General features: G+C 46.3%; 1 protein-coding gene across 2 annotated transcripts in view; it reads left to right on the top strand.

The window, feature by feature from the left end:
- The window catches only part of IGDCC4 (immunoglobulin superfamily DCC subclass member 4), a 102,291-nt gene extending 77,553 nt beyond the window's left edge, over nucleotides 1-24,738 (top strand). For both annotated transcript variants that reach the window (XM_063142436.1, XM_063142435.1), the window contains exons 13-20: nucleotides 764-947; nucleotides 5,041-5,168; nucleotides 7,681-7,851; nucleotides 8,026-8,163; nucleotides 8,318-8,423; nucleotides 10,331-10,568; nucleotides 17,988-18,149; nucleotides 19,599-24,738. In XM_063142436.1, the coding sequence (XP_062998506.1) occupies nucleotides 764-947; nucleotides 5,041-5,168; nucleotides 7,681-7,851; nucleotides 8,026-8,163; nucleotides 8,318-8,423; nucleotides 10,331-10,568; nucleotides 17,988-18,149; nucleotides 19,599-20,123 (1,652 nt within the window). In that variant the 3' untranslated portion in view covers nucleotides 20,124-24,738. The remainder of the gene's footprint in view (nucleotides 1-763; nucleotides 948-5,040; nucleotides 5,169-7,680; nucleotides 7,852-8,025; nucleotides 8,164-8,317; nucleotides 8,424-10,330; nucleotides 10,569-17,987; nucleotides 18,150-19,598) is intronic.
- The last annotated feature ends 2,849 nt before the right edge of the window (nucleotides 24,739-27,587 follow it).

Here is a 27,587-nt window from a genome sequence, read left to right as displayed (position 1 = left end):
AGGGTTGTCACACAGAAGAGGACCAGTTCTCTATCAACCAAGACTAGGGTCTAATCTACACCTACAGCCCTTTTGCAAAGGAGGAGAGGTGGTTGCAACTTTTCCTGTTTCTGGAATCAGCGAGCACATGTGAGCAAAGTTTCCCGCATTTTCAGGAGTGCCGTGTGCCCCATGATAGCACTTCTGTATGTGGATCGGGAGAAGTGGGCTGAGATAGGCAGATTACGCAGCTACGGGGATTTTTTTTAAAAAAATTATGACTCGTCAGAGATGCGGAGGAACGCAAATGCACAGCTACACATGGGGGTGCATAGGGAGTCTATCGAACTTCGGGATTGTAGTGAAATTTGGGGAAAATACGTGACAAAACCAGTCAGCAAAATCCCGGGATAACTGAGTGGTGGAGCTGAGATCACAGTGGGCCGGTAGGGATGACTTTGATATTATTCTGTAATAAGCGGCTGGTGTAGACATGGCCTAGGACACAAGATAACGGGCTTAAGTTACAGGCAGGCAGATATTGGTTGAATGTCAGAGAAAACTTCTCACTAGTCAGAGCAGCCAGTCAATGGAGCAAACTGCCTAGGGAGGTGGTGGGTTCTCCGTTGCTGGAGGTCTTCAACCACAGACTGGACAGGGATGCTTTAAACTGGATTCCTGCACTGAGCTGGGGGTGGGTCTCGATGGTCTATATGGCCAGGTCTATGTCAGCCTCCATGCTTCTGAATCTGTTTTTCTCCTGTTTCCTTGACAATCCTCTCAGACCCCCCGGTGCAGAAGGGCCCACCGTTGCCCCCGGCCCACGTCTATGTAGAATCCAACAGTTCCACGTCAATTTGGCTGCGGTGGAAGAAACCCGACTTCACCACTGTGAAGATTGTCAATTACACCGTGCGATTCAGCCCCTGGGGGCTGAAAAACGCCTCGCTTGTGACTTACTACACGAGGTAAGAGCACATCTGGCTGAGAACCACAACGCCTGCCGAATTGAGAACAGAACTGTGTGGACTTCCCATTAGAAAGTCTAAGACAGTGGTTCCCAAACTTTTTCAGGTAACCGCCTCCTTGATTCCACAAACTCAAGCCCAGTGCCCCCTACCCTACACTATAAAAATCATTATTCAGAATAGCGGTTTTCAACGACTCACTAAGGAAGATAATAACAATAAAATTCAAAACAGTAACAATTAATTGAATGTTTTTTTCAAAATCCAATTATATTTTTTTAGTTTATTCAATTATTGATGAACTTGATCCAGTGATATCATCTTTTCGAAGTCTGATAGTCATTTAGCAAGAATATTAGATACCACATTTAGTAACTAGGGTAGAGTACCTCACTATTCTGTAAATTCTTAATGGGATGGATGGGCTTGATGTGATACCAGTTTCCCAATGTCTGGTTTAAAGTCTCTTAACATGAGTCTTAAATCACCACGTTTAGTAATCTGGTCGATTTCTTTGCTTGGAGAGAAGTAGGTAGACCACACTAAAACCACGTTCCACCAAATATGATGTTGGAAATGCAACCAGGGGCTTCTGAACCACTCTCCATAGCGCAGGATAGTGATCAGAAATTTCCTTCTGTAACCAAAACTCCTGGTACGGAAAAGACCACCTCGAGCGCCCCCCTGCCGCCCCCTTGCCTCTTAACACCCCCCCATGCAACCCCCCCCCAAGGGGGAGGTACCACCCACTTTGGGAACCACTAGTCTAAGAGATCCAAAATAAGTTAGCCTCTTTTATTAGATCAACTCGGCTTACCTAGAGAGGTTCACCTGGCACCTACATTATACTCCTTTCGACCTTTTTATCTTCCCAGTAGTTTAACAGTTTGCCATCTTAGTCTTTTAACTTTGCTGGTTTACATCTGTATTTTAAATCTGCCTAAAGTTCTGCATTGCTGCTTGATTTTATCCTGGTTGTGCTTTTATATTGTGGTTTTGTTTTGTACTTGAATTGTACTTGATGGTTTTAATTTTTGTGAACCACCCAGAGAGCTTTGGCTGTGGGCGATATAGAAATGCAATAAATAAATAAATCATAAATAAATAAAATAAATTGCCTCGTAGGTCCAGGAAGAAGCAGTGTGTGGGGAGCAGTAGGGAATTGCTAAGTCACAACTGCTCCCTTTGGGGCTCTTTTTTACCTCTCTCTATTAAAGGATCCCAATCATGGACCCGGTCGGCATATTGGTACTCACTGGTTCTGTGTTTCACTGACTCTTCTTGGCCCCACAGCAACCAGCTCACTACTCTGTGTGCCACTCGGTTCATCCTTTTACTTCACCACTGCCACCATGTTTCCCAGTACCTTTCCTCAGGTACTTTTAAGAGCCCAATCCAGTTTATGAAACAAAATAACTTTTATTTAACAATAAGTAAGTTCATGCAGTTTATCAATCGTGTGGTTTCATTTGTTGCAATACTTGGTTGTTATAATACAATATATCAGGTATCCTTGCCTACTCCATTCACTAGTCAAATCTATCTCCTCTGATTCCCCTTTTTCCCAGAACAGTAAAATGTTGATCCTACTCTGATTGAACCCCTTCAGCAGACAAACGGAGTCTCTTCCTCACTCTGTCAACTCTCCACACACCACACTCTACTACTTCTAACCGCCACTCCCCTTCAAACACTTGAATCTAATAGCCAATCAGCATTCACTCACTCCCCCTCCCAACAGAATTAACCACTTACCATCCTTACCATTTGAAGTCCAAACAGTACTTACAGCATAGATAAATAACAATAAACAGTAAAAACATCAGTTACATATAGTGCTTCTGAGTGTTGAAAGTTCTTCACATACATTTTCTCAGTCATTCTCAGTCATCCTCACAACAGAGGGAAGCAACCTGGTGCCCTCCAGATGTTTTGGGCTACAATTCCTATAATCCTGGACTATTGGCCATGCTGGCTGGGGCTGATGAGAATTGTAGTCTGGAGGTCACCAAGCTGTTTACCTCTGCCTTTCTCTGCACACCACTAGACACTCTTATTTATATATTTTATTTATATCCTGCCTTTCTTCCCAAAAATGGCGCTCAAGGTGCATAACAATAAAATCCAGATTAAAAACAAAAACTTAATTAAAATGTAACACAAAAGCAAACAAATTAAAAACACAGCAGTGAAAGAAATGAACATCACTAACCAATTAAAGTCCTTTCTTCCTTTCTTTCTTAAGGTCATCATCACTGTTCACTCTTTCTCTTTGAAGATTCTTAAGAAAGAAAGGAGAGAGTGAAAGTGTTGGGTGGTGATATTTGAGAGAGAGAGAGAAAGAGAGAGAGAGAGAAAAGTGTGGGTGTACTCATAGTGACTCTGCCCTCCACCAGCATGTGGCCTGAAATGTTACCCCCAAGGGAGTGTAGTCCTCAGTGGAAAAAAGGTTTCCCACCCCTATTCTAGAACATTCCGCAGTGTTGCACCACACCGATGCAGAACCCATATGTGTGACTGCCTAGAAAGCTACTTAAACATTAGTTACAAGTAAGCGATTGTGTGTTGACTTACAAGCCCCTCTTCAGATGCTAGGGACATCAGGCAGTTCAGAAATCCTAGACTCAGGACATCAGGATCCAACAGAGATGCAGCATCTTCTTGTGCTCCCTCAGGCTACTCTTCCCTGACCTGTGGTCTTCCTACAACTTGCTCCTATTTCTCCACATGTAGGAAAAATCCTCAGTGGGTTGCTGGCTCCTTGAAAGCATTCAGTGAATGTCTGCTCTCAAATGTGCATCTCTTCTTCTTGATGGATTTCTTTTGTTATGTGATTCTAAGAATCCAGAGAAGCACTACTGAGTAAACCAGGAAGGGAAGTGTCTTGTGATTACTGAAGGACAGACAGAGAAGGACAAATCTGTTGATTTTAGTTTTTCTCCAATTCTCCTTTTTCCAATCTTCAGTTGGTTCCATCCTCTTTCCTCGTCTGTTTGCAAAATAAAAATAAATTCCCTCTGCATGAAAATATATTTGCATTTGTGGACATTTCCCCTAATATACGTATTTTATGAAGTTTTGCCTATTACACACATTCTTTGCAAGCAATTTTCCTGAATATATTGCTTTTTGTAGCCTTTTTTTTAAATTGGAGAACTGCATTGCAAAATTCAGGGAAGTGTGAATACCGTAGGATTCTGGCGTTTCAGTTTGCATATTGGTTTGGGAAGTGCGACTTAATTGGGTTTGCATAAAAATACAAAGCAAACAAATTCCTCTGCCGTTCCTAGTGACAGAGCTCTCTGGCATTCTCTGCTGTTGCTCACCATTGGCTTCTCCAGCAGCAAGGCCAGGGATCCATCCATTGTGCTGATCTATTGTATGAGGAGAGCTTAGGAAAATCAAAAGCTGCCTTCTGTTGAATCAGATCTTTTGTCCAAGTAGCCCAGTATTGCCGGCGCTGACCAGCAACAGTGGCTCTCAGGGATGTCAAAAAGGAATTGTTCCTGCCCTACCTGGAGATGTTGGAGATGGTACCTGCGACTTTCTGTGTGCAAAGCAGGACTTCTATCACTGAGCTACAGCCCCTTCCTAATCTGCAGGCCTATCACCTTTGCACTTAAACAGGTAGAGCAGCCTTGAAGAGACTCTAATTTCAAGGCTTAATCTACACCAAACAGGATATTGCACTATGAAAGTGGTATGAAAGCGGTATATAAAAGGCAGGAGCCACACGACTGCTTTATAGCGGTATTGAAGTGCACTGACAACTGTTGGGGCCCACTGACACATGACATATACCGCTTTCATACTGCTATATCCTGCTTGGTGTGGCTTCTACCTTTTATATATGGCTTTCATAGTGCAATACCCTGCTTGGTGTAGATCCGGCCCAACTCACCTTTGACTCGTAGAAGAGGGTTAGATAGGCGGCAATTCCAAATATCAAGCCACACATTACAAAATCTCAAGACCTGCCAACTCTGTTGCTTTGATGGCTGCCCCACACAGTTGCCAGTCTTTTGATGGGTGGCACAGGGGGCAGATGATGTCATCATATTTTCTTCTTCATGGGTGTTTTGTTCCTCCATAGCTCTGATGAAGACATCCTCATCAGCGGGCTAAAGCCATTCACCAGATACGAGTTTGCAGTGCAGTCAAATGGCGTTGGCATGGATGGGCCATTTGGGAACGTGGTGGAATGGTTCACCCTCCCAGACAGTGAGTATAGCAGTGTGGGATATGTGTGTATCTCCAGTTTACAGGTGAAAGAATTGGGCAAGGGGCAGAAGGCAAAAATACTTTACCTAACTGCATTTCCATGTTGACTAATTAATAGAATCATTGAATAGTAGAGTTGGAAGGGGCCTATAAGGCCATCAAGTCCAACCCCCTGCTCAGTACAGGAATCCACCTTAAAGTATACTTGACAGACTCCAGCTGCTTCTTGAATGTGTGGGAGAACCCACGACCTCCCTAGGTCATTGGTTCCATTGTCGTACTGCTCTAACAGTCAGGAAGTTTTTCCTGATGTCCAGACAGAATCTGGCTTCCTGTAACTTGAGCCGATTCTTTGGGATGACTGAGAAGAGATCCTGGCCCCCCTCTGTGTGACAACCTTACAAGTATTTGAAGAGTGCTATCATGTCTCCCCTCAATCTTCTCTTCTCCAGGCTAAACATGCCCAGTTCTTTCAGTCTCTCCTCACAGGGCTTTGTTTCCAGACCCCTGATCATTCTCATTGCCTCCTCTGAACATGCTCCAGCTTGTCGGCATCCTTCTTGAATTGTGGTGCCCAGAACTGGACGCAATACTCTAGATGAGGCCTAACCAGGGCTGAATAGAGGGGAACCAGTACCTCATGTGATTTGGAAGCTATACTTCTATTAATGCAGCCCAAAATAGCATTTGCCTTTCTTGCAGCCATATCGCACTGTTGGCTCATATTCAGCTTGCAATCTACAACAATCCCAAGATCCTTCTCGTTTTTAGTATTTCTGAGCCAAGTGTCCCCCAACTTGTAACTCTGCATTTGGTTTCTTTTTCCTAGGTGTAGAACTCAGAATTTAGCTACCACACAAAAGCGTCACCTTTTTTCTTTTTTAAATCAAGTGTCTAGCCAACTTTTTATTATTTATCTAGGTGTTTTAATATCCCACTCCTCAATTTTTTTTAAAAAAAATTCCCAGAGTGGCTTTCAATACAGGCAAAAACATTACCAAATTGAAATGTATAACAATACTAAAAAGAAAACAGAATGCAATCGCAGCCTGGCAGGACAACAAACCGGGTGCAAGCACAGAAATGTGTCATTCCCCCAAACTTTTTAGATTCTTCTTTTTTAGAGTTTAGACCTGATTTTATCTGATCAGGCTGCTGTTGGGTTCAATTTTTTTTATTGTTGTACATGTTAATGTATTCCCGTTTGTTAGCAGGGTGCCACTACAGAAAAGGCCCTATCTCTACTCACTAGCTGCTTCACCTGTGACAATGATGGATCCTGGAGAAGTGCTTCTGAGGCAAATCTTAATCCGTGGGCAACTAAATGCTCCTGTAGAAGAGTCTGAAAATGTGTAGGGCCTTCTCTAGCAAAGTTCTGGAAACCCGTCTCTTTCGTAGCTCCTAATCCCCCTTTGAATCAATGGCTGGGCAGAATCCACCCTTACATTCCGGCCACAAATAGTTTGTAGCTGGGAGCAGCAAGAGTTCAAGATGTTCAGGAGTTCAATCCAGACAAGACAGAGGTACTGTTAGCGGGTGGTTCATCTGTCCGGCGAGGTGATGTTTGCCCTGTCCTGGACGGGGTTGCACTCCCCCTAAAGGATCGGGTCCGTAGTTTGGGGGTGCTCTTGGATCCAGAACTGTCACTTGAGTCACAGGTGAACTCAGTGGCAAAGAGCACCTTTTATCAGCTCAGGCTGATATACCAACTGCACCCTTATCTGGACAGTGATAGCCTAGCTACAGTTATCCAGGCTCTGATAACCTCTTGTTTGGATTACTGCAATGCGTTATACGTGGGGCTGCCTTTGAAAATGGTCCGGAAGCTTCAACAGGTACAAAACAGGGCAGCCCATTTACTAACAGGGACTGGCTGACGAGACCACATTACGCCAGTCCTTTTGCAGCTTCATTGGCTGCCAGTCCAGGTACGGGCCCAATTCAAAGTGCTGGTATTAACATTTAAAGCCCTAAACAGCTTGGGGCCAGGCTATCTGAAGGAACGCCTCCTCCCGTATGTACCTGCCCAGACCCTAAGGTCATCCTCAGGGGTCCTTCTCCGCGAGCTCCTGCCAAAGGAAGTGAGGCAGGTGGCTACCAGGAGGAGGGCCTTCTCTGCTGTGGCACCGCGGCTGTGGAATGAGCTCCCTAAGGAGGTTCACTCGGCACCTACATTATATGCTTTTAGACGCCAGTTGAAGACCTTTTTATTCTCCCAGCTTTTTAACAGTCTATAAATAAATTTTAACTCGGTGTTTTAAATTTGTAATTTTGCATTGCTGCTGTTTTGATCTGGTTGAGCTTTTATATTGTATTTTATATTATGGTTTTATACTGTCGTTTTGTACTTTGAATGTTTTTAATTTTTGTGAACGGCCCAGAGAGCTCTGGCTATTGGGCGGTATAGAAATGTAATAAATAAATAAATACAAAATAAATAAATGTTCATTTTGTGGCCTTGATGCATGTCTGCTAAGCCCTTCTCCTTTTGCATCCTCTTCTGTTCATGTAGGGCCATCAACTCCTCCCTCCGATTTGCGGTTGCACCCGATCAACCCGTATGCTGTTCAGGTTCACTGGTGCCCCCCCTCCGAACCCAATGGCATAATCGTGGAGTACGTCATCTTGTACAATGCCAACCACACTCAGCCAGACGAGATGTGGACTCTACTGACAAAAGAAGGTTAATATGTGTAAATGCGTCTAAAACTAGTGCGTGTGCGTGCAGTGTGTGTGTGTGTGTTCGGAGAAGAACCCAGCTTCCACTTGTACCTACATGGCAGCAGTGAAACATCAGCAGTGTTATTAACTGCAGTCTGAAAGGGTTGAGCACATCTTGAATTCCTCTTTTGTTCAGGTAATATATTTAGCACTGAAGTTCACGGGCTGGAGAGCGACACCAGGTATTTCTTCAAGATGGGAGCGAAAACGGCCGTCGGGTCAGGGCCGTACTCCACCGTGAAGGACGTGCAAACCTTGCGGGAGAAATTCTCAGGTACCGTCTTCTTGTTCCTTCTGCCTTTACAAAAACGCCTGCTGTTCCATCCAGGGCAAGGTACACCTTGGCGTGCCCCCGGTTTTACCCTGTTCTCTTTGGTTTCTCCTCTTTCTGGAAATGTTGACTGTCTCCTGTGTCCTTCACCTGCCAGATATGCTGGACGTTCACTCTGTCACGGGGATCATCGTGGGAGTCTGCTTGGGGTTGCTGTGCGTCCTCTTCTGCATGTGTGCTAGCTTTCGCAACAACAAACCGAGGTAGGTGTTGCGTTACCCTGGCCTGAGGTACGCTGAACCCAATAGAAGCAAGCAACCTTGCCTGTCTCTCGGTCCTATTTGTATCCTGCCCTCTGTTCAAGGAGCTCAATGAATTAGCAGAATGAATTAGCAGAACTGTGAGTTGGCCGAATGGATTCTACCACGTCAAGCTGCAAGCAGGGGGTTCCATTTTTTAATGCTTCAATATGATATATATATATATATATATATATATATATATATCCCCGCAAGTAGAAAACTAGCAGAACAGACAAAAGGCTGCCTCAAACCTTGACCCTCCCTGCTATGCTGGTTTTCTTCATGCAGGGAGTTCTGTTTTATTGAGCACATATTTTACAATGGTTATTCCCCTACATACAACGTTTATTTATTTATTTAGACATTTGTATCCCGCCCTATCTCACAGGGATCTCAGGGTGGAGTACAGATAAAATCATACCAACAATATAAAACAATAAATATATATTCACAGCTAAAAACAAAATAAACCATTAAAAAGCTAAAATCAGTACAGAATTTAAAAACAGTAAAACCGATTAAACCAATCAAAACTATATACAGGCTTGGTGAATTTAGCCATCAAAGGCTTTGTTAAAAAGCCATGTCTTGACTTGGCGCCAAAATGAAACCAGTGCCGGCACCAGTCGGGCCTCCAATGGGAGGCCATTCCACAGCTGGGGTGCCACAACAGAGAAATCATAGAATCATAGAATAGCAGAGTTGGAAGGGGCCTACAAGGCCATCGAGTCCAGTATTGTGTCCAGTTCTGGGCTCCACAATTCAAGAAGGATGCAGACAAGCTGGAGCGTGTTCAGAAGAGGGCAACCAGGATGATCAGAGGTCTAGAAACAAAGCCCTATGAAGAGAGACTGAAAGAACTGGGCATGTTTAGCCTGGAGAAGAGAAGATTGAGGGGAGACATGATAGCACTCTTCAAATACTTAAAAGGTTGTCACACAGAGGAGGGCCAGGATCTCTTCTCGATCCTCCCAGAGTGCAGGACACGGAATAACGGGCTCAAGTTAAAGGAAGCCAGATTCCGGCTGGACATCAGGAAAAACTTCCTAACTGTTAGAGCAGTGCGACAGTGGAATCAGTTACCTAAGGAACTTGTGGGCTCTCTCACACTAGAGGCATTCAAGAGGCAGCTGGACAACCATCTGTCAGGGATGCTTTAGGGTGGATTCCTGCATTGAGCAGGGGGTTGGACTCGATGGCCTCGTAGGCCCCTTCCAACGCTGCTATTCTATGATTCTATGAGTCCAACCCCCTGCTCAATGCAGGAATCCACCCTAAAGCATCCCCAACAGATGCTTGTCCAGCTGCCTCTTGAAGGCCTCTAGTGTGGGAGAGCCCACAACCTCCCTGGGTAACTGGTTCCATTGTCGTACTGCTCTAACAGTCAGGAAGTTTTTCCTGATGTCCATCCCTCTCCCACGTCCCACCAGTAGAATAGGAAGTTCTACTGTCTGCTCAGGACTTTACCACCTCATTCTGCCTCATTAGGCCCCCTCATCACCATATTTCTGGTTGTGGGCTTGGAGGTCGTGCTTCAGCTGCAGGACTCCCAAGCGGAGATTTCTCGGCAACTCACAGCAAGCGAAAGAGCAGTAATTGAATGCCAAACTACTACTGGTCAAGTGTGAATTCGTCAGTGCCATGGGCCCTAGCAGTAGTACCATCAGTAAACCTTAGTGGGTGACGGATGCTGAGAGCTGGACGACAGGAGTGCATCCCGCTGCATGCGGTACCATTGCCCGTGGGATGCTTCTGGGACGTTTGGATAGTGTGGGTCTCGGGGGCTGTGTTTGCTGAACTGGAGGGGGCGGGAGGGGGGCATTTATTTTCTGGTGGCTGAACGTTTATTCTCGTGATCCCTCCAGCAGGGAGTCTGTGCCAGGTCTGGATTCCCAAGCAGCCGGGAACCACGCGTACTATCACCGGAGCCGGCAAGCGCCACCGCTTCCTGTGACCCCCTCTAACTCCCACGAACTGGAGTCCCTCATGACCCCGATCTCTGACGACGCTCCCTCGCCGCCGACAGACGTCATGGAACTGAGTGAAGCGCAGGGCCTCATCCACGACAGTGCTCTTGATGGCAGCATGGGCTACGTCAAACAGAAGGTATGGCCAGGCGCCCCTTAGTCACCTTTTGTGGGGACACCTCTTCTTCTCCCCCCGCCCCAAAACCACTTGCAAGAGGAAATACCCTAACTGCTTGGCTGAGGCCCTTCAGCACTGGAAGGGTTGAATGTTGTTTCCTAACATTTTAATGGGAGTGGAAAGGATGCATTCTTTAGCTTTAAACATTTTAGACAATCCTTCACCTTGTGTTACTGCTTTGAATGCCTGGAGAAGGGCTAGCCAATTGGCCATCCGTAGGCCTGAAGCAGGTGTCAAACCAATTTAATGTGGCTCTGGCTGGCCATACCTATTATTATTTATTTATTTATTTATTTATTTAGCACCATCAATGTACATGGTGCTGTACAGAGTAAAACAATAAATAGCAAGACCCTGCCGCATAGGCTTACATTCTAATGAAATCATAATAAAACAATAAGGAGGGGAAGAGAATGCACCAAACAGGCAGTATAAAAGTCAGAACAAAATCAAGTTTTAAAAGCTTTAGGAAAAAGAAATTTTTTTAGCTGAGCTTTAAAAGCTGCGATTGAACTTGTAGTTCTCAAATGTTCTGGAAGAGTGTTCCAGGCATAAGGGGCAGCCGAAGAAAATGGACGAAGCCGAGCAAGGGAAGTAGAGACCCTTGGGCAGGTGAGAAGCATGGCATCAGAGGAGCGAAGAGCACGAGCGGGGCAATAGTGTGAGATGAGAGAGGAAAGATAGGAAGGAGCTAGACAGTGAAAAGCTTTGTAGGTCAACAGGAGAAGTTTATATTGGATTCTGAAGTGAATTGGAAGCCAATGAAGAGATTTCAGCAGTGGAGTAACATGGTCAGAGCGGCGAGCCAAGAAGATGATCTTAGCAGCAGAGTGGTGAACAGAAACCAGTGGACTGATGTGAGAAGAAGGAAGGCCAGTGAGAAGAAGGTTGCAGTAGTCCAACCGAGAAATGAAATATACCTAATGAAATATATCTAATGGATATATGAAATATATGAAATATACCTAATGGATATTTCATTTAATGTATTGTTTAAAACATTGATGGGGAACCTAGATTTTGTTGTACCCCAGCTCCCATCAATTGAAGCCAGCAGGCTAATGATTAGTGATGAGGTAGTCTAACAATATGTGCATCGCCCAAGGTTCCCCACCATTGATTTAAAAGATGTCTGGGCTCCCTTTCAGCTGAAGTTTCCAAGATGGTTAACATTACAACACAACACAAAAGTGTTCTGATCCAACGGCTGAACTCAAAATCAATTGCAATAAACAGATTTAAAAGTCTAAGAGAATAAAATTCGTCTGACGCTGAATGAAGTGACAACAACGTTGGCACCAGCAGAATGTCTTTGGGGAGAACATTCTGCAATTGTGATGCCACTACTGAGAAGGCCCCGACTACCTCTCGTTACCACTTGCCTCACTTCTGAAGGCGGTGATACCCAGAGCAAGGCCTCTGATGCAGATCTTAATCAAAGAAGTGGGCAGGTTATGATGGGAGGGAGATAATCTGGTTCCAAACTTGCTGGGCTTTTTTTCTAGGTTAAACCCTGTAGCTTGAATTGTACCTGGTAATGAATTACACCAGTGTGGTGTAGCAGCTAGAGTGTTGGACTGGGAGTCAGGAGATCCGGGTTCTAGTCCCCACTCGGCCATGGAAACCAACTGGGTGACTTTGGGCCAGTCCCAGACTCTCAGCCCAACCGACCTCACAGGGTTGTTGTTGTGAGGATAACATGGAGAGGAGGAGGATTATGTACGCCGCCTTGGGTTCCTTGCAGGAAAAAAGGCGGGATATAAATGCAATAATAAAATAAAAATCCTCTTCTAAAGCTGGAGGAATATGGTCCAAGCAGCCCAGACCCACGGATAATCATGGTGTAGAGAAAAGTTTGTTCGTAAGAATCATACAATCATAGAATAGCAGAGTTGGAAGGGGCCTATAAGGCCATCGAGTCCAAGCCCTGCTCCATGCAGGAATCCACCCTGAAGCATACTTGACAAATGGTTGTCAAGCTGCCTCTTGAATGCCTCTATTGTGGGAGAGCCCTCAGTAACTGATTCCATTGTCGTACTGCTCTAACAGTCAGGAAGTTTTTCCTGATGTCTAGCCGGAATCTGGATTCCTGTAACTTGAGCCCATTATTCCGTGTCCTGCACTCTGGGAGGATCGAGAAGAGATCCTGGCCCTCCTCTGTGTGACAACCTTTCAAGTATTTGAAGACTGCTCTCATGTCTCCCCTCAATCTTCTCTTCTCCAGGCTAAACAGGCCCAGTTCTTTCAGTCTCTCTTCATAGGGCTTTTGTTTCCAGACCCCTGATCATCCTGGTTGCCCTCCTCTGAACACGCTCCAGTTTGTCTGCACCCTTCTTGAATTGTGGAGCCCAGAACTGGACGCAATACTCTAGATGAGGCCTAACCAAGAAAAATAGGGTAGCCAAGAACCATGCCTTTAAATTGTACGAAATAGAGAGTCCACACATTTTTAATGTTATACCTCTCTGGTTAGTTGACTAGAAAGCTCTTAATGGCTGCTAAATGGCACCCACTTTATAATAAATGGGTGTGCAACACACATCACCCCCCCCCCACCACCTCAAGAAATGTTGCTAGTCTTCTCAAAACTCTTTTGATTTCCCTTGAAATTCCTTCAGGAGGAACCCTCCCCCACCCCCATGCACTTTTGCTTTAGGTGAAATTCCACAGGCACCTCCAAACTTGATCTTCCAAGAAGAGGTCAGCTTGCTTGGAATTTCACCAGGTGCTGCATGCATATAAATGACACCTGCTGAAATTCCCTTTTCTATACAACTGTGAAAGATACAGGAGCCCTGTCCTCCTTTCCATATGGTCACCCTAACAGTGTAGAAAATATTATTCAAACTGGAGTGCCAGAGGGAACCTCTGCGGTATAAAACTGGACCAAATCACATCCTTGAGAACCGCAAGTGAGCACTGCTATGGCTGTCATTTCCCATTTCCCAGATTTTATTGATGTCATTACATCCTGTCCTTCTATGGGCTGAGTCCGACATCAGCAAAGTCTGTGGCCAGAATACAAGATGCCACCAGGGATTTAGGTCCCATCTTGCTTTCCTGGGACTTTCTTGCCAGCTTCTGCAGGAGGACAGTGTGATGTGCACAGATTTCCAGAGCAGGGTGCTGCAGGCTGCCATATTTTTCAGATGGACAGGTGTGCCTGCTCTACAAGGTCTCCGCCATGGTGCATTTTGCTCTGAAATTCCTCTGTGGCTGGTTTCATTTCCTTGCAGCCAGTCATTTTTCTGCCATCTTTGCTTTCCCTCCCTTCCTCCGCCCCCCCCCCCCCACACTTAATTCTTCCCAGAGTTTGTCTGGAGCATTTCGTTTCATTAGGGAATGTTTAATTGGCCTAATTTAGTTAATCTGTTTATGTCTGTCTTCGTAGCCTGTGGAGAATGTGTAAGGCAATTAAGAGATCGACTAAAACAATTGCGTGGCGAGTGTGTGGGATTCCACATTTCCATCAGTCACCCATTTCTTCTTGGTCCCTGGCTGGCACTGGAGTACCCAGCGTCCAGAGAAAGCGCCCATCAAACTGGAGCCCAAGAGAAGGGGATGGGCAGCCAGGTGGCTTTAGTTCGGCAGACACCATTTGCTAGGGTGGCAATTTATTAAAGCTGGACATTATGCTGGTGTGGTCTAATGTGTGGGAAATTGGCCATGGATCTGGATTCAATTTCTACCTCTGCCATGGAGGCAGTGGCCCCATTCAGAAGACTCCTTAAACCATGGCTTTAACCATGGTGGTTAAGCCAGAAAACTGGGCTGTGTTCAGGAGACACCTTGTGCGGACTTTATACTGTTAGTTTTACCCTACCCTGTGCCTGCTTACCCTACCCTGTGCCTGTTTGCATTCTCTTCCCCTCCTTATTGTTTTACTATGATTTTATTAGATTGTAAGCCTATGCGGCAGGGCCTTGCTATTTACTGTTTTACTCTGTACAGCACCTGTTCACCACTCTGCCGCAAAGATCATCTTCTTGGCTCGCCGCTCTGACCATGTTACTCCGCTTCTGAAATCTCTTCACTGGCTTCCAATTCACTTCAGAATCCAATATAAACTTCTCCTGTTAACCTTCAAAGCTTTTCACGGTCTAGCTCCTTCCTATCTCTCCTCTCTCATCTCACACTGTTGCCCCGCTCGTGCTCTTCGCTCATCTGATGCCATGTTTCTCGCCTGCCCAAGGGCCTCTACTTCCCTTGCTCGGCTCCGTCCATTTTCTTCTGCTGCCCCTTACGCCTGGAACGCTCTTCCAGAACATTTGAGATCCACAAGTTCAATCGCTGCTTTTAAAGCTCAACTAAAAACTTTTCTTTTTCCTAAAGCTTTTAAAACTTGATGTTGTGCAGACTTTTTACTGTTAGTTTTACCCTACCCTGTGCCTGCTTACCCTACCCTGTGCCTGTTGGCATTCTCTTCCCCTCCTTATTGTTTTACTATGATTTTATTAGATTGTAAGCCTATGCGGCAGAGTCTTGCTATTTACTGTTTTACTCTGTACAGCACCATGTACATTGATGGTGCTATATAAATTAATGATAATAATAATAATAATAATAATAATAATAATAATAATAATAATAATAACCATGATGAATAAAGCAAAAAGCCTTGTTCACTGTTGTTAAAGCCATGGTTTAAGGTGTCTTCTGAACAAGGCCTGGCTTTCTGGCTTAACCACCTTGTCTTCTGAACAGGCCTGGTATTTTATTTAATTATTTCTTGATTTGGTTGGTGCCCTGCCTTTCTACCAAAAAATGACACTCAAGGTGGCTTACACCTTGAAATGAATGAAAATTGATTGAAACAATATAACAATACATTATAACAATACATTAAATACAACAATTACGAATGAAAAAAATGAAGAAGCAGCAGTGACAACTCAGTAACACTATAAAGCAGTAGCGTAGATCCTGCAGTGCACTTCAATACTGCTATAATGCAGTCGTGTGGCTCCTGCCTTTTATGTACCGCTTTCATACCGCTTTCATAGTGCAATATCCTGCTTGGTGTAGATTAGGCCCAAGACTCCCCTGTGGAGCCAGACTGACACCTTTAAAGAAAATCATTGCGTGGCGTTGGCTGTCCGTGCTCAGCTGAACGGAGCAGGCATATATGGAAGCCTCTAGAGCAGCCTTCCTCAATCTGGGGCGCTCCAGATGTGTTGGACTGCATCTCCCAGAATGCCCCAGCCGCCTGGCTGGGGCATTCTGGGAGTTGTAGTCCAACACATCTGGAGCGCCCCAGGTTGAGGAAGGCTGCTCTAGACAGACCTGTACTGTTTTGGGCACACAGCATGGCTTGCTTGCATGAATCAACCAGGATGAAGCAACCAGGATGATCAGAGGTCTAGAAACAAAGCCCTATGAAGAGAGACTGAAAGAACTGGGCATGTTTAGCCTGGAGAAGAGAAGATTGAGGGGAGACATGAGAGCACTCTTCAAATACTTAAAAGGTTGTCACACAGAGGAGGGCCAGGATCTCTTCTCGATCCTCCCAGAGTGCAGGACACGGAATAACGGGCTCAAGTTAAAGAAAGCCAGATTCCAGCTGGACATCAGGAAAAACTTCCTAACTGTTAGAGCAGTGCGACGGTGGAATCAGTTACCTAGGGAGGTTGTGGGCTCTCCCACACTAGAGGCATTCAAGAGGCAGCTGGACAACCATCTGTCGGGGATGCTTTAGGGTGGATTCCTGCATTGAGCAGGGGGTTGGACTCGATGGCCTTGTAGGCCCCTTCCAACTCTGCTTTCTATGATTCTATGAATCATCTGGAAAGGGGGACAGGGTCTAATGAATAATTTCTTGCCCGACTCTTATACACACACACACACACACACACACACACACACACACACACACACACAGCCCTACACCTTTATTATGGGATCGACCTGCCAAAAAGGTGGCAACCCAGGGCTTTCATGACCCTTGTGGGCTCGAGAGGGATTTTGGCCTGCACTGTTTAGATGCCAGCAGTCCCCAGTGCTTCCATTTCAGCTTTGAGCTGGTCAGGATGGTGTCTTCCACCTGCTCTCTACGGCCCAGGCCGGCCGCTAGGGGGGAGCAGATACACGGCCTGTGATGAAACCTGCCCAGTTCTCCACCGCTTTCAGCATTTGGTGAGAGAAGGGAAGAGACCCACCCAGTTGGGAACTTCTTCAAGACTGACTGTATCGCTCCCTAGCTTAAAGCTGCTGGGGAAATGTGGACGAACACCCCTCTTTTTTCCTTTTTTCCCGGAAACATGAAGGGGAAGGCATTGCCATGCCTTGGTTCTAACTGAGCTGTTTTGAATTTGAACAAGTGTGTGTGTGTGGTGTGTGTGTGTATTCTGTCTTGGAACCCAGCCGCCCCATCCCCACCACCTTTCCCTACTCAACCTAGCCACTGAGAGGCCCTGCTAGCTAATCCTGTCTTTGCAAATTCATTTCCGTTGTCCTGGTGCCTTTGATGAACTAACCCCAGCCCACCTCCGATTTTTTAAAATATTGCCCTGGTCAGTTTTAGCCACCAGAAGCAGCTGAATAAAACGCCGGCTTTTTATCACCCATCAGTTGCTTTAAGCCTTTAATTTCCTCCTACATAAACCATTCTTGACAGATCAGATACCAATTTCTGTCAGTGTTGTTGGAGAAGGAATTCCGTTTGCATCCCCTAGAAATGTGGTATAAAGCTCAGCATCTGTTTTTAAAATAGCAGATTTCTTGGGGGGGGGGGGGAAGGAGCCATCACGGTTTCTGCTGACCCCATGGGATCTGGGTCACAGTAACCATGACACGTTGCAAGCTATATTTTCGGCATAATATGTCCTGCTTGTGTTAAGATAATTGAAGTTTGCTTTCCTTGTTTATTGTGTACCCAAACTTTAAGGGACCATATTCCAGTGGTGGTGGGGTCAAAATACTCCAAATACCAACATATTTCAGTTTAAGGCCCTTACTGCTAGTAACTACGCCTTAAAAGAAGTATTTCATCCTTTTAGAATGGGGAAAACCCTGCACAAAGAACAGTGAAAACATGGGGGGGGGGGCGTGAAACACTTGGTGTTGTGGGGTTATCTGCTGGTAAGATTATTTATTTATATTTATTTATTTATTTATTATAATAGAATACAGCATGAAAATATAAAAATTCAAAATTTAAAACAATTTAGAGAGCTAAAAACCATATTGTGTCCAGTTCTGGGCTCCACAATTCAAGAAGGACGCAGACAAGGTGGAGCGTGTTCAGAGGAGGGCAACCAGGTTGATCAGGGGTCTAGAAACAAAGCCCTATGAAGAGAGACTGAATGAGCTGGGCATGTTTAGCCTGGAGAAGAGAAGAATGAAGGGCACCACAAATAATTTCCTTTCCTTTCCATCCTGTAGCCTCCTTGGGAGAAACCGCTGACCAGCTGGGCAAATAGCATTGCTAGCTATGGAGACCCAGTTCCAAAGGAGCCCACCATGGCTCTGAACGGATCGTTGAAGATGGCGCCCAACGGGGGCCAAAAGCTCCTGTTGCAAGCTCTGGTTTATGAGGTCGTTACGGTGCGTATTCCCAGCAGGGGGACACTTCCTGTTTGGGTCGCCTTCTTCCTGTTTAATCGGCTCATGTGACTGTGAGGTTCTGTTTAGATTCCTGGCTTCTGCTCACTGTACGTGACAACATTAGAAGGAATTCCAACCTATAGGCAAAGCACACCCCCTAGGGCTGCTGTTAGGGGTTGGCTTCATTAGGCTTCCAACACCCTGGCAAATCTCAGTGCCAATCACTGGGGAGGAGGAAGAACAGCCCACATTGCCTGGTCTCTCCCTCCGGGCTCCACAGGGACTCTGTTGATGCCATGCTGTTGCCTGTGGTGGCAGTGAATCCCTCTCCTTTCCTCTACGACATAGGAAGGGCAGTGGCTGTCGCTCTTATTGCGACTGTTCACCACTCGCTCACGCCTGTCCAGTGGCAGGGGCGGCGCGTTATGCCTCTGCAGATTGGCCACTCACCTGCAGGTGTTGGTGAGCAATCCGTGACGGTGGAAGGAGCAGCTGCCACTCAGGGACATCGTACGTGTGTTGTTGTTGTTATTGTTGTTGTTGTTGTTATTATTTACATATTTATACTGCCCAACAACCAAGGCTCCCTGGGCAGTTTACAACTAAAACCATAATATACAAAACCCAAGTGTAAACACTGGGTTAAATAGTCAACAGTTTATTATTTTGTTGTCTGTTATTCAGCTGAGCTAACCAACGCAAATAACCAACGCTGTGCAGAGTTGATTATTTGAACAACCGTTGGTTATTGTGTCGTGTGTCAGGCACCATTGACTACTTCATCACCCACAGTTGGTTATTTTCAGTGGCTACAGAGTCCCCTGGCAAGAGTGACCAAAGCAGTTGCTGCCGCTCTAGTCCAACTGGCAGAACTTGCAATGGCTGATGGGATATCGGTGGGAGGACTGAAGGGGGGAGATGTGTCAATCAAATGCACTGTTGACTAATATTCAACTTGACGCTGGCCTTAATCCACACCATGGTTGATTATAATCATAAGCAACCGTGGAGTTGACTATTAACCTACGATTGACTATTGTCTTGTCTGAACGGTCAATTTAACTAGTGAATTACATTGACAAGAATAAAGCAAAAGTTCCGGATAAAAGGGCAGATCCTGGTATGTTTGTTTTTAGAAGAGGCATGCCTGTATATATTTGGCACCATGTTGGAAGAGGCCTTCCCTTCTGTGTATGAGGAGAATGCCTCTTCCAAGAGGACGCCAGGCAACGTTTTGTGAGTGCTTGCATTACAATCTGCCCCAATTACTCAGGTGCACCCTTTTAACCAGTTAATTATCTGATGTGGAAAAGCAATATAGAAATGAGAATGGGATGCTTTTGTGACGGGACAGATTTCTTCTGCTGTTCCGTCGGGCCTACATCATAGGCCCAGGTGGAAATAGTTCACCAGTGTTCCCTCTCTTTCCCTCATCTGTTTCCAATGTAGAACGAAGTGAGCAAGGAGCACGCGCCCAGCAGCTTCAACCAGATGGAAGCAGAGGTCATTGTCCATTCCGATTTCTTGGCCTCCGACCGAGATTGTGACTCTCAGTTTCACATGCTGGCCTCAGAAGTGGCTCTCTCTGAGGACTGTGACCCTGAACACCTCCCCACAGAGGACCTGTCTCAAGGGGTTGCTCCCAGCTCCCCTAAGAGACTCAGCAAAGAATCCCAGGACCAAGCAGGCGGCGTTGAGACCCCCGGCGCCTTGCGAAGAACTGACCGGCAGGCTCACAAAATGGCTGCCAGGTCTCTAGAGATGGCCACTGGCTTCCTCAAGGCTGGTGAAAGCCTGGACTCTGTGGGGAGTGGGGACTCCGGCTCCCTTCAGGAAGGGGGAGAGAACACGCAGTCGAGCTCATGCGATGCCTTCACCACCGGCCAGCCTCGAGCCCTCCTGTGCAGCGGCCTCTCTCGTATCGTCAGTTCTCCCTCCATGTTTGAGAACATGGCCTGCGTCCACCATCTTTGAAGAGAGCGCTGATTAAACCCGTGACCACAGCAGAGCTAGAAGTAATATAATCCCTTTTCCGTAAGGCTTAGCCCATGATGCTACTAAACAGACCCACAACTCACAGTTTGAAGGGGGTACAGCGGAGCCTCCACAAAGTTTTGACTAAAGAGACCTCCCTGCTCCCCCCCCCCAAGTATTTTGCCGTTGTTTGGGGAGCCCAGAGGCTGTTTTCCCCCCTGGCCTCGTGGGTCATTTCTCTCCCCATGCCTCCTGCAATCTCCACTCTGCAGAGAGGCTGCTGAGAGCCTAGCAAACTTTTTGCCAAGGGGCGCAAGGCAAGGCCCTCCTCAGGTCATTCCCCTCCGGCCTGCACCATCCCACGCTGCCGCCCTGTGGTGGCTGCCGTGCAGCCAGTCACCGTAGGGGAAATGCCTTGATTGTCCCATGGGACTTGCATGGTGGACCTTGGGCCATCAGGACGAGTGGCGTTGATCTGCTCCTCTGCCTTGCGCAAGGTAAACAGGTTCCAGCTTTTGACAAGTGGGCAGAGCAGAGGGCCTGAACTTCCTGAGCAAAAGGAAGCAGAGGTGGAGAGGAATCGGAGAATCCCAGAATCCCTTGTGCTATCGCCCAGCATGGTGGGCGGGGCTCTCCCTTTGCTGATGCAGGGTCTAAACAGCATGGAACCTGTGTCTCATTGGACCATCACCAACACACCATGCCGTTGGTTCGTAGTTCGTGGGTTCCTTAACGGGGACAGGGGAGGGTGTCAGCGGCCCGTGTTTGCCAATGTCTGGTACTGACCCTGGTAACGACATAGGCAGCATTAAGGGAAAGAGGTGCTTTTGAAATTCAGCCTTAAGGGATTTTTAAAAAAATAAGTCTTAAAGACTTCTTGATAATTTCTTTTCAAAAGTATTAATATTTTAATAACATTAAGTGTCAGTTTGCCAAAATTAATACTTCTACCCCTCTCCTTTTTAAATCCCCAAATCCAACAGCATCCGTTACTGGGAATGCTGAAAATAAAGTTACATTAAGATAACATAAATTTCGATTTTTGCAAACACTTTTCAGTTAAGGCGAAAGAATTCCACCCCTACCCTGCTGCTGCAGAAGTCCACTTAAAGAGAAAAGCAAGGCTAGAGGCAGATGATCGCTCCTTTAGAGCGGAAGGCAGTTTGAGAGAGAGCCAGCTGGTGATGGGTTTATATACTCATCCCACTTCTACCCCTGGATACATTGGTAGGGTTTTGTATTGTTTCAAAAACCTCCCAAACCTGCTTGACTAGAGGTAACAGTGGGACAAAAGACCTTCTCATGCCCAGCACAGGAAGTGTTTGTCTTTCTAAAGCCACTTTCAACTCTCTTAAAAATGATGTCTGTCTCCAGTCTAACACTGAATCAGATGGCATTTTCCAATCACGGTTGCTTGGGTGGGATTATCTTGTATAAGCATCAGGATGGTTAAAGAGGCAACTGGAAATTCAGTAAGTGGTCACGTCCGTTTAGTTCTGAAATACATTCACTGGCACTGCAGGCGTTATGGCCAACTTGCCTTGCCTGTTCGAAATGTCAGCTGTGTCTACATCCATGTGGGCAATGAAACGCGCTGCAATTGGGCACAAGTACCGGCATGATTGCTGTGTTTACACTTGCACCACATCAGGAGAAGAACTGGGGTTTCCTGCACCATGTAGCACCTCTTGTAACAACCACATTTAGCCAGAGTTCCTCCTGCAGCGGCATAAGCGTAGCTGTAATGAAAAGTGTTGGCTAATGGTATTCTGTTTTAAGTAGGTTTATTACTTAAGGACAATGTAGATTCCTGTCTTTTTCTCCCAGGGGGAAAAAAAAAGTTTGGCATCTTTCTACAATTGAACCCTACAAAGGGAACCACTCTGTGTGAACAACACAGCAAGCCTTTTCTAACTTGCCTTTAGTCACTTCAGTAATCCTCGATCCTCCCAGAGTGCAGGACACGGAATAAAGGACTCAAGTTAAAGGAAGCCAGATTCCAGCTGGACATCAGGAAAAACTTCCTGACTGTTAGAGCAGTACGACAATGGAACCAGTTACCTAGGGAGGTTGTGGGCTCTCCCACACTAGAGGCCTTCAAGAGGCAGCTGGACAACCGTCTGTCAGGGATGCTTTAGGGTGGATTCCTGCATTGAACAGGGGGTTGGACTCGATGGCCTTGTAGGCCTCTTCCAACTCTGCTAGTCTATGATTCTATGATTCTAATACCTTTCCATCAGTGCTACACAGCTGGCGACCCGTAGGATAGACCCCAGTTGGCCCATGGCTCACACAAGCTCGTCGAAGGGTTAAAAGAGGCCCCTTAGTTTCAGCCAACCTCTTCCTCACAACCAGATGCAGGGAAGTGTGTGGGGTGGGCAGGGACGCGGGAGGAACTGTCCAGAAATACGGGCTGACCACTGTGATATTCCCTGGAATTCCTCCCCATCCCACCTTCTCCAGTAAGACGCATATTGGTCAGAGAGTGGCCACTTCCACCAGCGCTGAGCTATCTGGTTGAGTAGGTAGGATCCTTTTCCCTCTTCCCTCCATACTGCTGCAACTCCAGGTCACTGTAGATTTGCAGCAGTGTGAAGAAGGTTGCCCAGCTTGTATGGAAAGCTGCTGCTGCATGCAAACACCTGGTCCAGTGAGGCAGTGGCCGAGAGCTGCAGTTTTTTAGGTCTGGCTTATACATTCACCTGAACGGAGTAGTATGCAGCTTTTCCTGGATTGTACCAATTTCCAAAAAAGCCCCAACTTCAAGTATGACCTGATGGGATCTGAGCTGGTGGCGACCGACCAAGAAAGAGATCTTGGGGTTCTGGTGAACAGACCGATGAAAATGTCCACCCAGTGTGCGGACGCTGTAAAGAAGGCAAATGCCATGTTAGGCACAATTAGAAAAGGAACTGAGAATAAAACTGACAGTGTCATACTGCCTTTAACCAAATCTGTGGTGCAGCCACACTTAGAATACAGTGCATAGTTTTGGTCACCACACCTCAGAAAAGGTATTGTAGAACTGGGGGGGTGGGGGTGGGAAAGTGCAGAAAAGGGCAACTCAAACGATCCAGGGCTGGAGCATCTCCCCTATGAGGGAAGGTTACAACAGCTGGGATTGTTCAGCTTGGAAAAAAAAAGGAGGCTGAGGGGAGACATGATAGAGGGGTACAAAATTATGCATGGTGTGGAGAATGTGAATAGGGAGACATTTTCCCCCTCTCTCAAAATACTAGAACTCGTGGTCCTCCCATGAAACTGATTGGTGGGAGATTCAGGACAATAAAAGGAAGGACTTCTTTACACAGCGCATAGTTAAACTCTGGAATTTACTTCCACAAGATGTGATGGCCACCAATTTGGAGGGCTTTAAAAGGGCGTTGTATAAATTCCCGGAGGAGAAGGCTCTCCATGGCTACTAGCCCTGATGGTTATGTGCTACCTCCAGTATCCAAGGCAGTAAGCCTGTGTGCACCAGTTGCTGGGGAACATGGGCGGGAGGGTGCTGTTGCACCTGTGTCCTGCTTGTGGGTCCCTGGTCAACGTCTGGTTGGCCACTGTATGAACAGAGCGCTGGACTAGATGAAGTTTATGTTCTTACGTTCTTACTACTTTAAGATGTGGAGTGTTGGGGGCTTGCTTGTTGGAACTTCCTCTATGGAATAAAACAACCACAACCACAAAACTCGCAAGCCAAGGAGGTGGTTTCAATTTAGGCTTCACCCTGACATGGCTAACTTTCTACACACAGGGAGGTTTTTCTTTTTGGTTTTAACGGATGAGTATTCAAGCATGCAACCACGTGCAGCGGAGGCTCCGATGTCAGTGGGGCAGTGAATCCGCTGTGGGTTTCAGTCAGATCCAGTCACAACTCTCAAGGAGCTAGCCCAGGTGCTCTATCCAAGGATTCACTACCCCACAGACAGTGGAGCCACCAGCCTCCACTACCTGCACACCACGTCAAGTGCACTCTGTGGGAAGCTTTGCCGCCTGGATTCTCTTGAATTTCAACTGGAAAGCAGCCCTCATCTTCTGGCCTGTTTTGATGGACATCCGCCCTTTCCAGCAGACAGATCCTGTAACTTCTTATTACACACTCTGCGAGTGCTTCTAACAGCTTGTTCCGAAAATTAGAGAACCTTTCTCCAGCAACTGGGTCACCTCACCAGCCTGGACATTTGTGTTAACATAGGCCGCAATCCTATGGGAATCCCCCCTGTGCACGCCCCACTGACATGAATCGGATCGCCATTCATTCATGTCTCCCTTTCATTCCACTGGGGCTCACGCAGGAGAAATTCCCTGCCAGATGGTGCCCCTAGGTTCTTGTACCTAATATTTTAGGTATTGATCTCTCTCTCTCTCTCTCTCTCTCTCTCTCTCTCTCTCTCTCTCTCTCTCTCTCTCCTTTTTAATGTATGACAATTTATTTTTTATTTCCTCAGAGCATCTTTATATTATTTAATTTTATATAAAAAAGGAAAAACATTAGTAGCGTGTGTTCTAGTGTAGCATTTTTACTGCTATTTCTCTATTGTGTTTCCCCCTTCTCCTTAACACAACAACTACCTCATGCTTGTTTAAAAAAGGAAAATAAAAGCAGTAGATTTTGCTATTTTGTCATGCTCTCTTTTTTTAATAAGTGTGTTTGGATCTTACAGCCACAAGGCTCAGATAGCAATATATTTATCTCTGGCATTTATATGCTGCATTTCCATCATCAAGTGGCCCTCAATGCAGTTTACATTCACAATGAAATGACATAATAAAAAAAATGTCACCCATCAATACACAATTATTAAACATCCACAATGAGGCAGGAAGCCCCAGACTTAGATACCCAAATAGAGAAACATTAAACACTAAAACCAAGTTTTAGAAGAACTGTCTTAACAGACCTTTGGAAGGTTGAAAGAAGGAGCCCAACTCCCGGGGCAGAGAATTCCAAAGCCTGGGTGCCACCACAGAGAAGGTTCTGATTAACCTCAACGTAGATTTGGGGCATTTTAGCAGAGAAAAATGGTTAGGCGAGGACATGATCAAGGTGCATAAAAGCATGTATGGCGGGGAGAAAGTGGACAGCCTCAAAATACTGAAACCTGGATTCATAGCATGAAACTGAATGGTGGGAGATTCAGGACAGGGAAAACAAAGTAGTTCTATACACAGCATGTAGTTAAACTATGGAATTTGCCACCACGAGATGTAGCAACGGTCACCAACTTGGACAGGTGTTAAAGGTGATTAGACAAATTCACAGAGGTTAAGGCTGTCAATGGCTATGCAGTGACCTCTGGTACCAGGCTGTATGGCTGTGGCTGCAAACATGTGGCAGGCGCTATGACGCTCATGTCCTGCTTGGGGGCGTTCCATGGCCAACTGGTTGGCCACTGTGGGAACTGAACGCTGGGATAGAGAATCCTTTGGTCTGATCCAGCATGGAACATCTTACTGGAGGATGAGGCTATCAGTGGATCAGATGTAGTGACTGGGTTCACATGACATGCTAACCCATCATGGATGACTGCCCACGTTGGGCTAGTGTGTCGTCCGAACCCTGACTGTTCTCATCAACAGTCTTATGAACATCTGTTTTCCCCAAAGAACCCACCCTGATAACCAACGATCTGCAGTAGGGATTGTTTTATCCATGCTGGGTTGGCGTGTCGTGCAAACCTAGTCACGCAAACCCATCATGGTAAGAGCACCGGGCACCGAACTGCTGAGAAAGAGCAGCAGAAACCCCTGCTGCTGTTGCTGAGCAGGGCTATGATGACCGCCATTCACAATCACGGCCAAGCCGCTGCCTATGCCATTTCCATCTTGCTGACGCAGCCCCTCCAATGATGTCCAAACAGCACCTTGGAGGAGCTGTCACACACCCACCCTTCACCCTCGCCAATCCCCCTTCCTTTTATTAAAAAAATAAATCCCAGACCCATTTTTGAGCAAGGGGAACAGGGGAGTGCAGTTCCCCATGTCTGGGGAATGTGCTCAAATGTTTGTTTTCAATTCTTTGTTTTCCACAGATGTGCACATACCGAACAGTGGGAAACCAAAGGACGCCGGCTTGTCCTTCCTGCAGCTCTGTATCTTGCACTTGGAAAATATATAGCGGTGCAAACGAGGATAGCTAACCGTTCCCCTTCCCTGTAAAGATCACTCAAGCCCCATCAATTTTGACAGCTGTCAAAACTGAGGCAGTGAGAGTGATCTTTCTCAAAGGTCCGCATAGTTAAAGCAATGGTATTCCCCATAGTAACCTATGGCTGCGAGAGCTGGACCATAAGGAAGGCTGAGCGAAGGAAGATAGATGCTTTTGAACTGTGGTGTTGGAGGAAAATTCTGAGAGTGCCTTGGACTGCAAGAAGATCAAACCAGTCCATACTCCAGGGGGGGATCTACACTACAGCTTTAAAGCGCTTTGATGGTGCTATATAAATAAATAATAATAAATAATAATAATAATAATAAAGCGCTTTATAACAGTTTTGACAACTGTTGGAGCCCAGGACACACTGCATATACAGTTTTCAAAACGTTTTCAAAGTGCTTTAAAGCGCTTTAAAAGCAATAGTGTAGATCCCCCCCCCCCCAGGAAATAAAGCCAGACTGCTCACTTGAGGGAATGGTAGTAAAGGCAAAACTGAAGTACTTTGGACACCTAATAAGAAGACAGGACAGCCTGGAGAAGAGGCTGATGCTAGGGAAAGTGGAAGGCAAAAGGAAGAGGGGCCGACCAAGGGCAAGATGGATGGATGATATTCTGGAGGTGACGGACTTGACCTTGGGGGAGCTGGGGGTGGCGACGGCCGACAGAAAGCTCTGGCGTGGGCTGGTCCATGAAGTCACGAAGAGTCGGAAACAACTGAACGAATAAACAACAACAACAAATCTACTTTTATATGAAGGAGCAGGGAGGGTGGAGTGCTGAGCGGGGGACCCCGTACTGTTAAGATGGCTTAGGTTGTCATGCCCAAGAGGGGGTGGGGGGCTCCTCCACGCTCTGTGGATTGTTTGCCCCGATCATCTGGTGGGTGCGCTAACCACACACTGAATTGCTCGCAAAAGAACCCACCAAAAGTCGCCCACCATGGGCTAGTGTGTTGTATGAACATGCCCAGTATGTCTCATGGCTGGGAGGGGGCTATTACATTCACGTCCTGCTCGTGGGCTTCGTTCCCATGCGCATCTGGATGTTGGGAATTTTGGGAATAGAATACAGAACCTTTGGTTTAATCCAGTGCAGTTCTTCTTACGGACATGGAGCAGAGGCTTCCTGGAAGATCTCAAGACGGGACCAGGCTGCCCTTTAAGTACCAAGCTGCTTAGAGGCATACAGTTCATAACCAGCCCTTTGAATTGGACCTGAAGCAAGCTGGAAGCTAGTGAAGATTAAACAGAGCTGGAGTTACATGACCTGGCTCAGGACAGCTGCCTGGCTGCTGGATTCTGAACTGA

This window comes from Elgaria multicarinata, chromosome 16 (assembly GCF_023053635.1).
Source record: "Elgaria multicarinata webbii isolate HBS135686 ecotype San Diego chromosome 16, rElgMul1.1.pri, whole genome shotgun sequence".
Taxonomy (NCBI): domain Eukaryota; kingdom Metazoa; phylum Chordata; class Lepidosauria; order Squamata; family Anguidae; genus Elgaria; species Elgaria multicarinata.
This window is presented reverse-complemented; position numbering and strand designations above follow the sequence as displayed.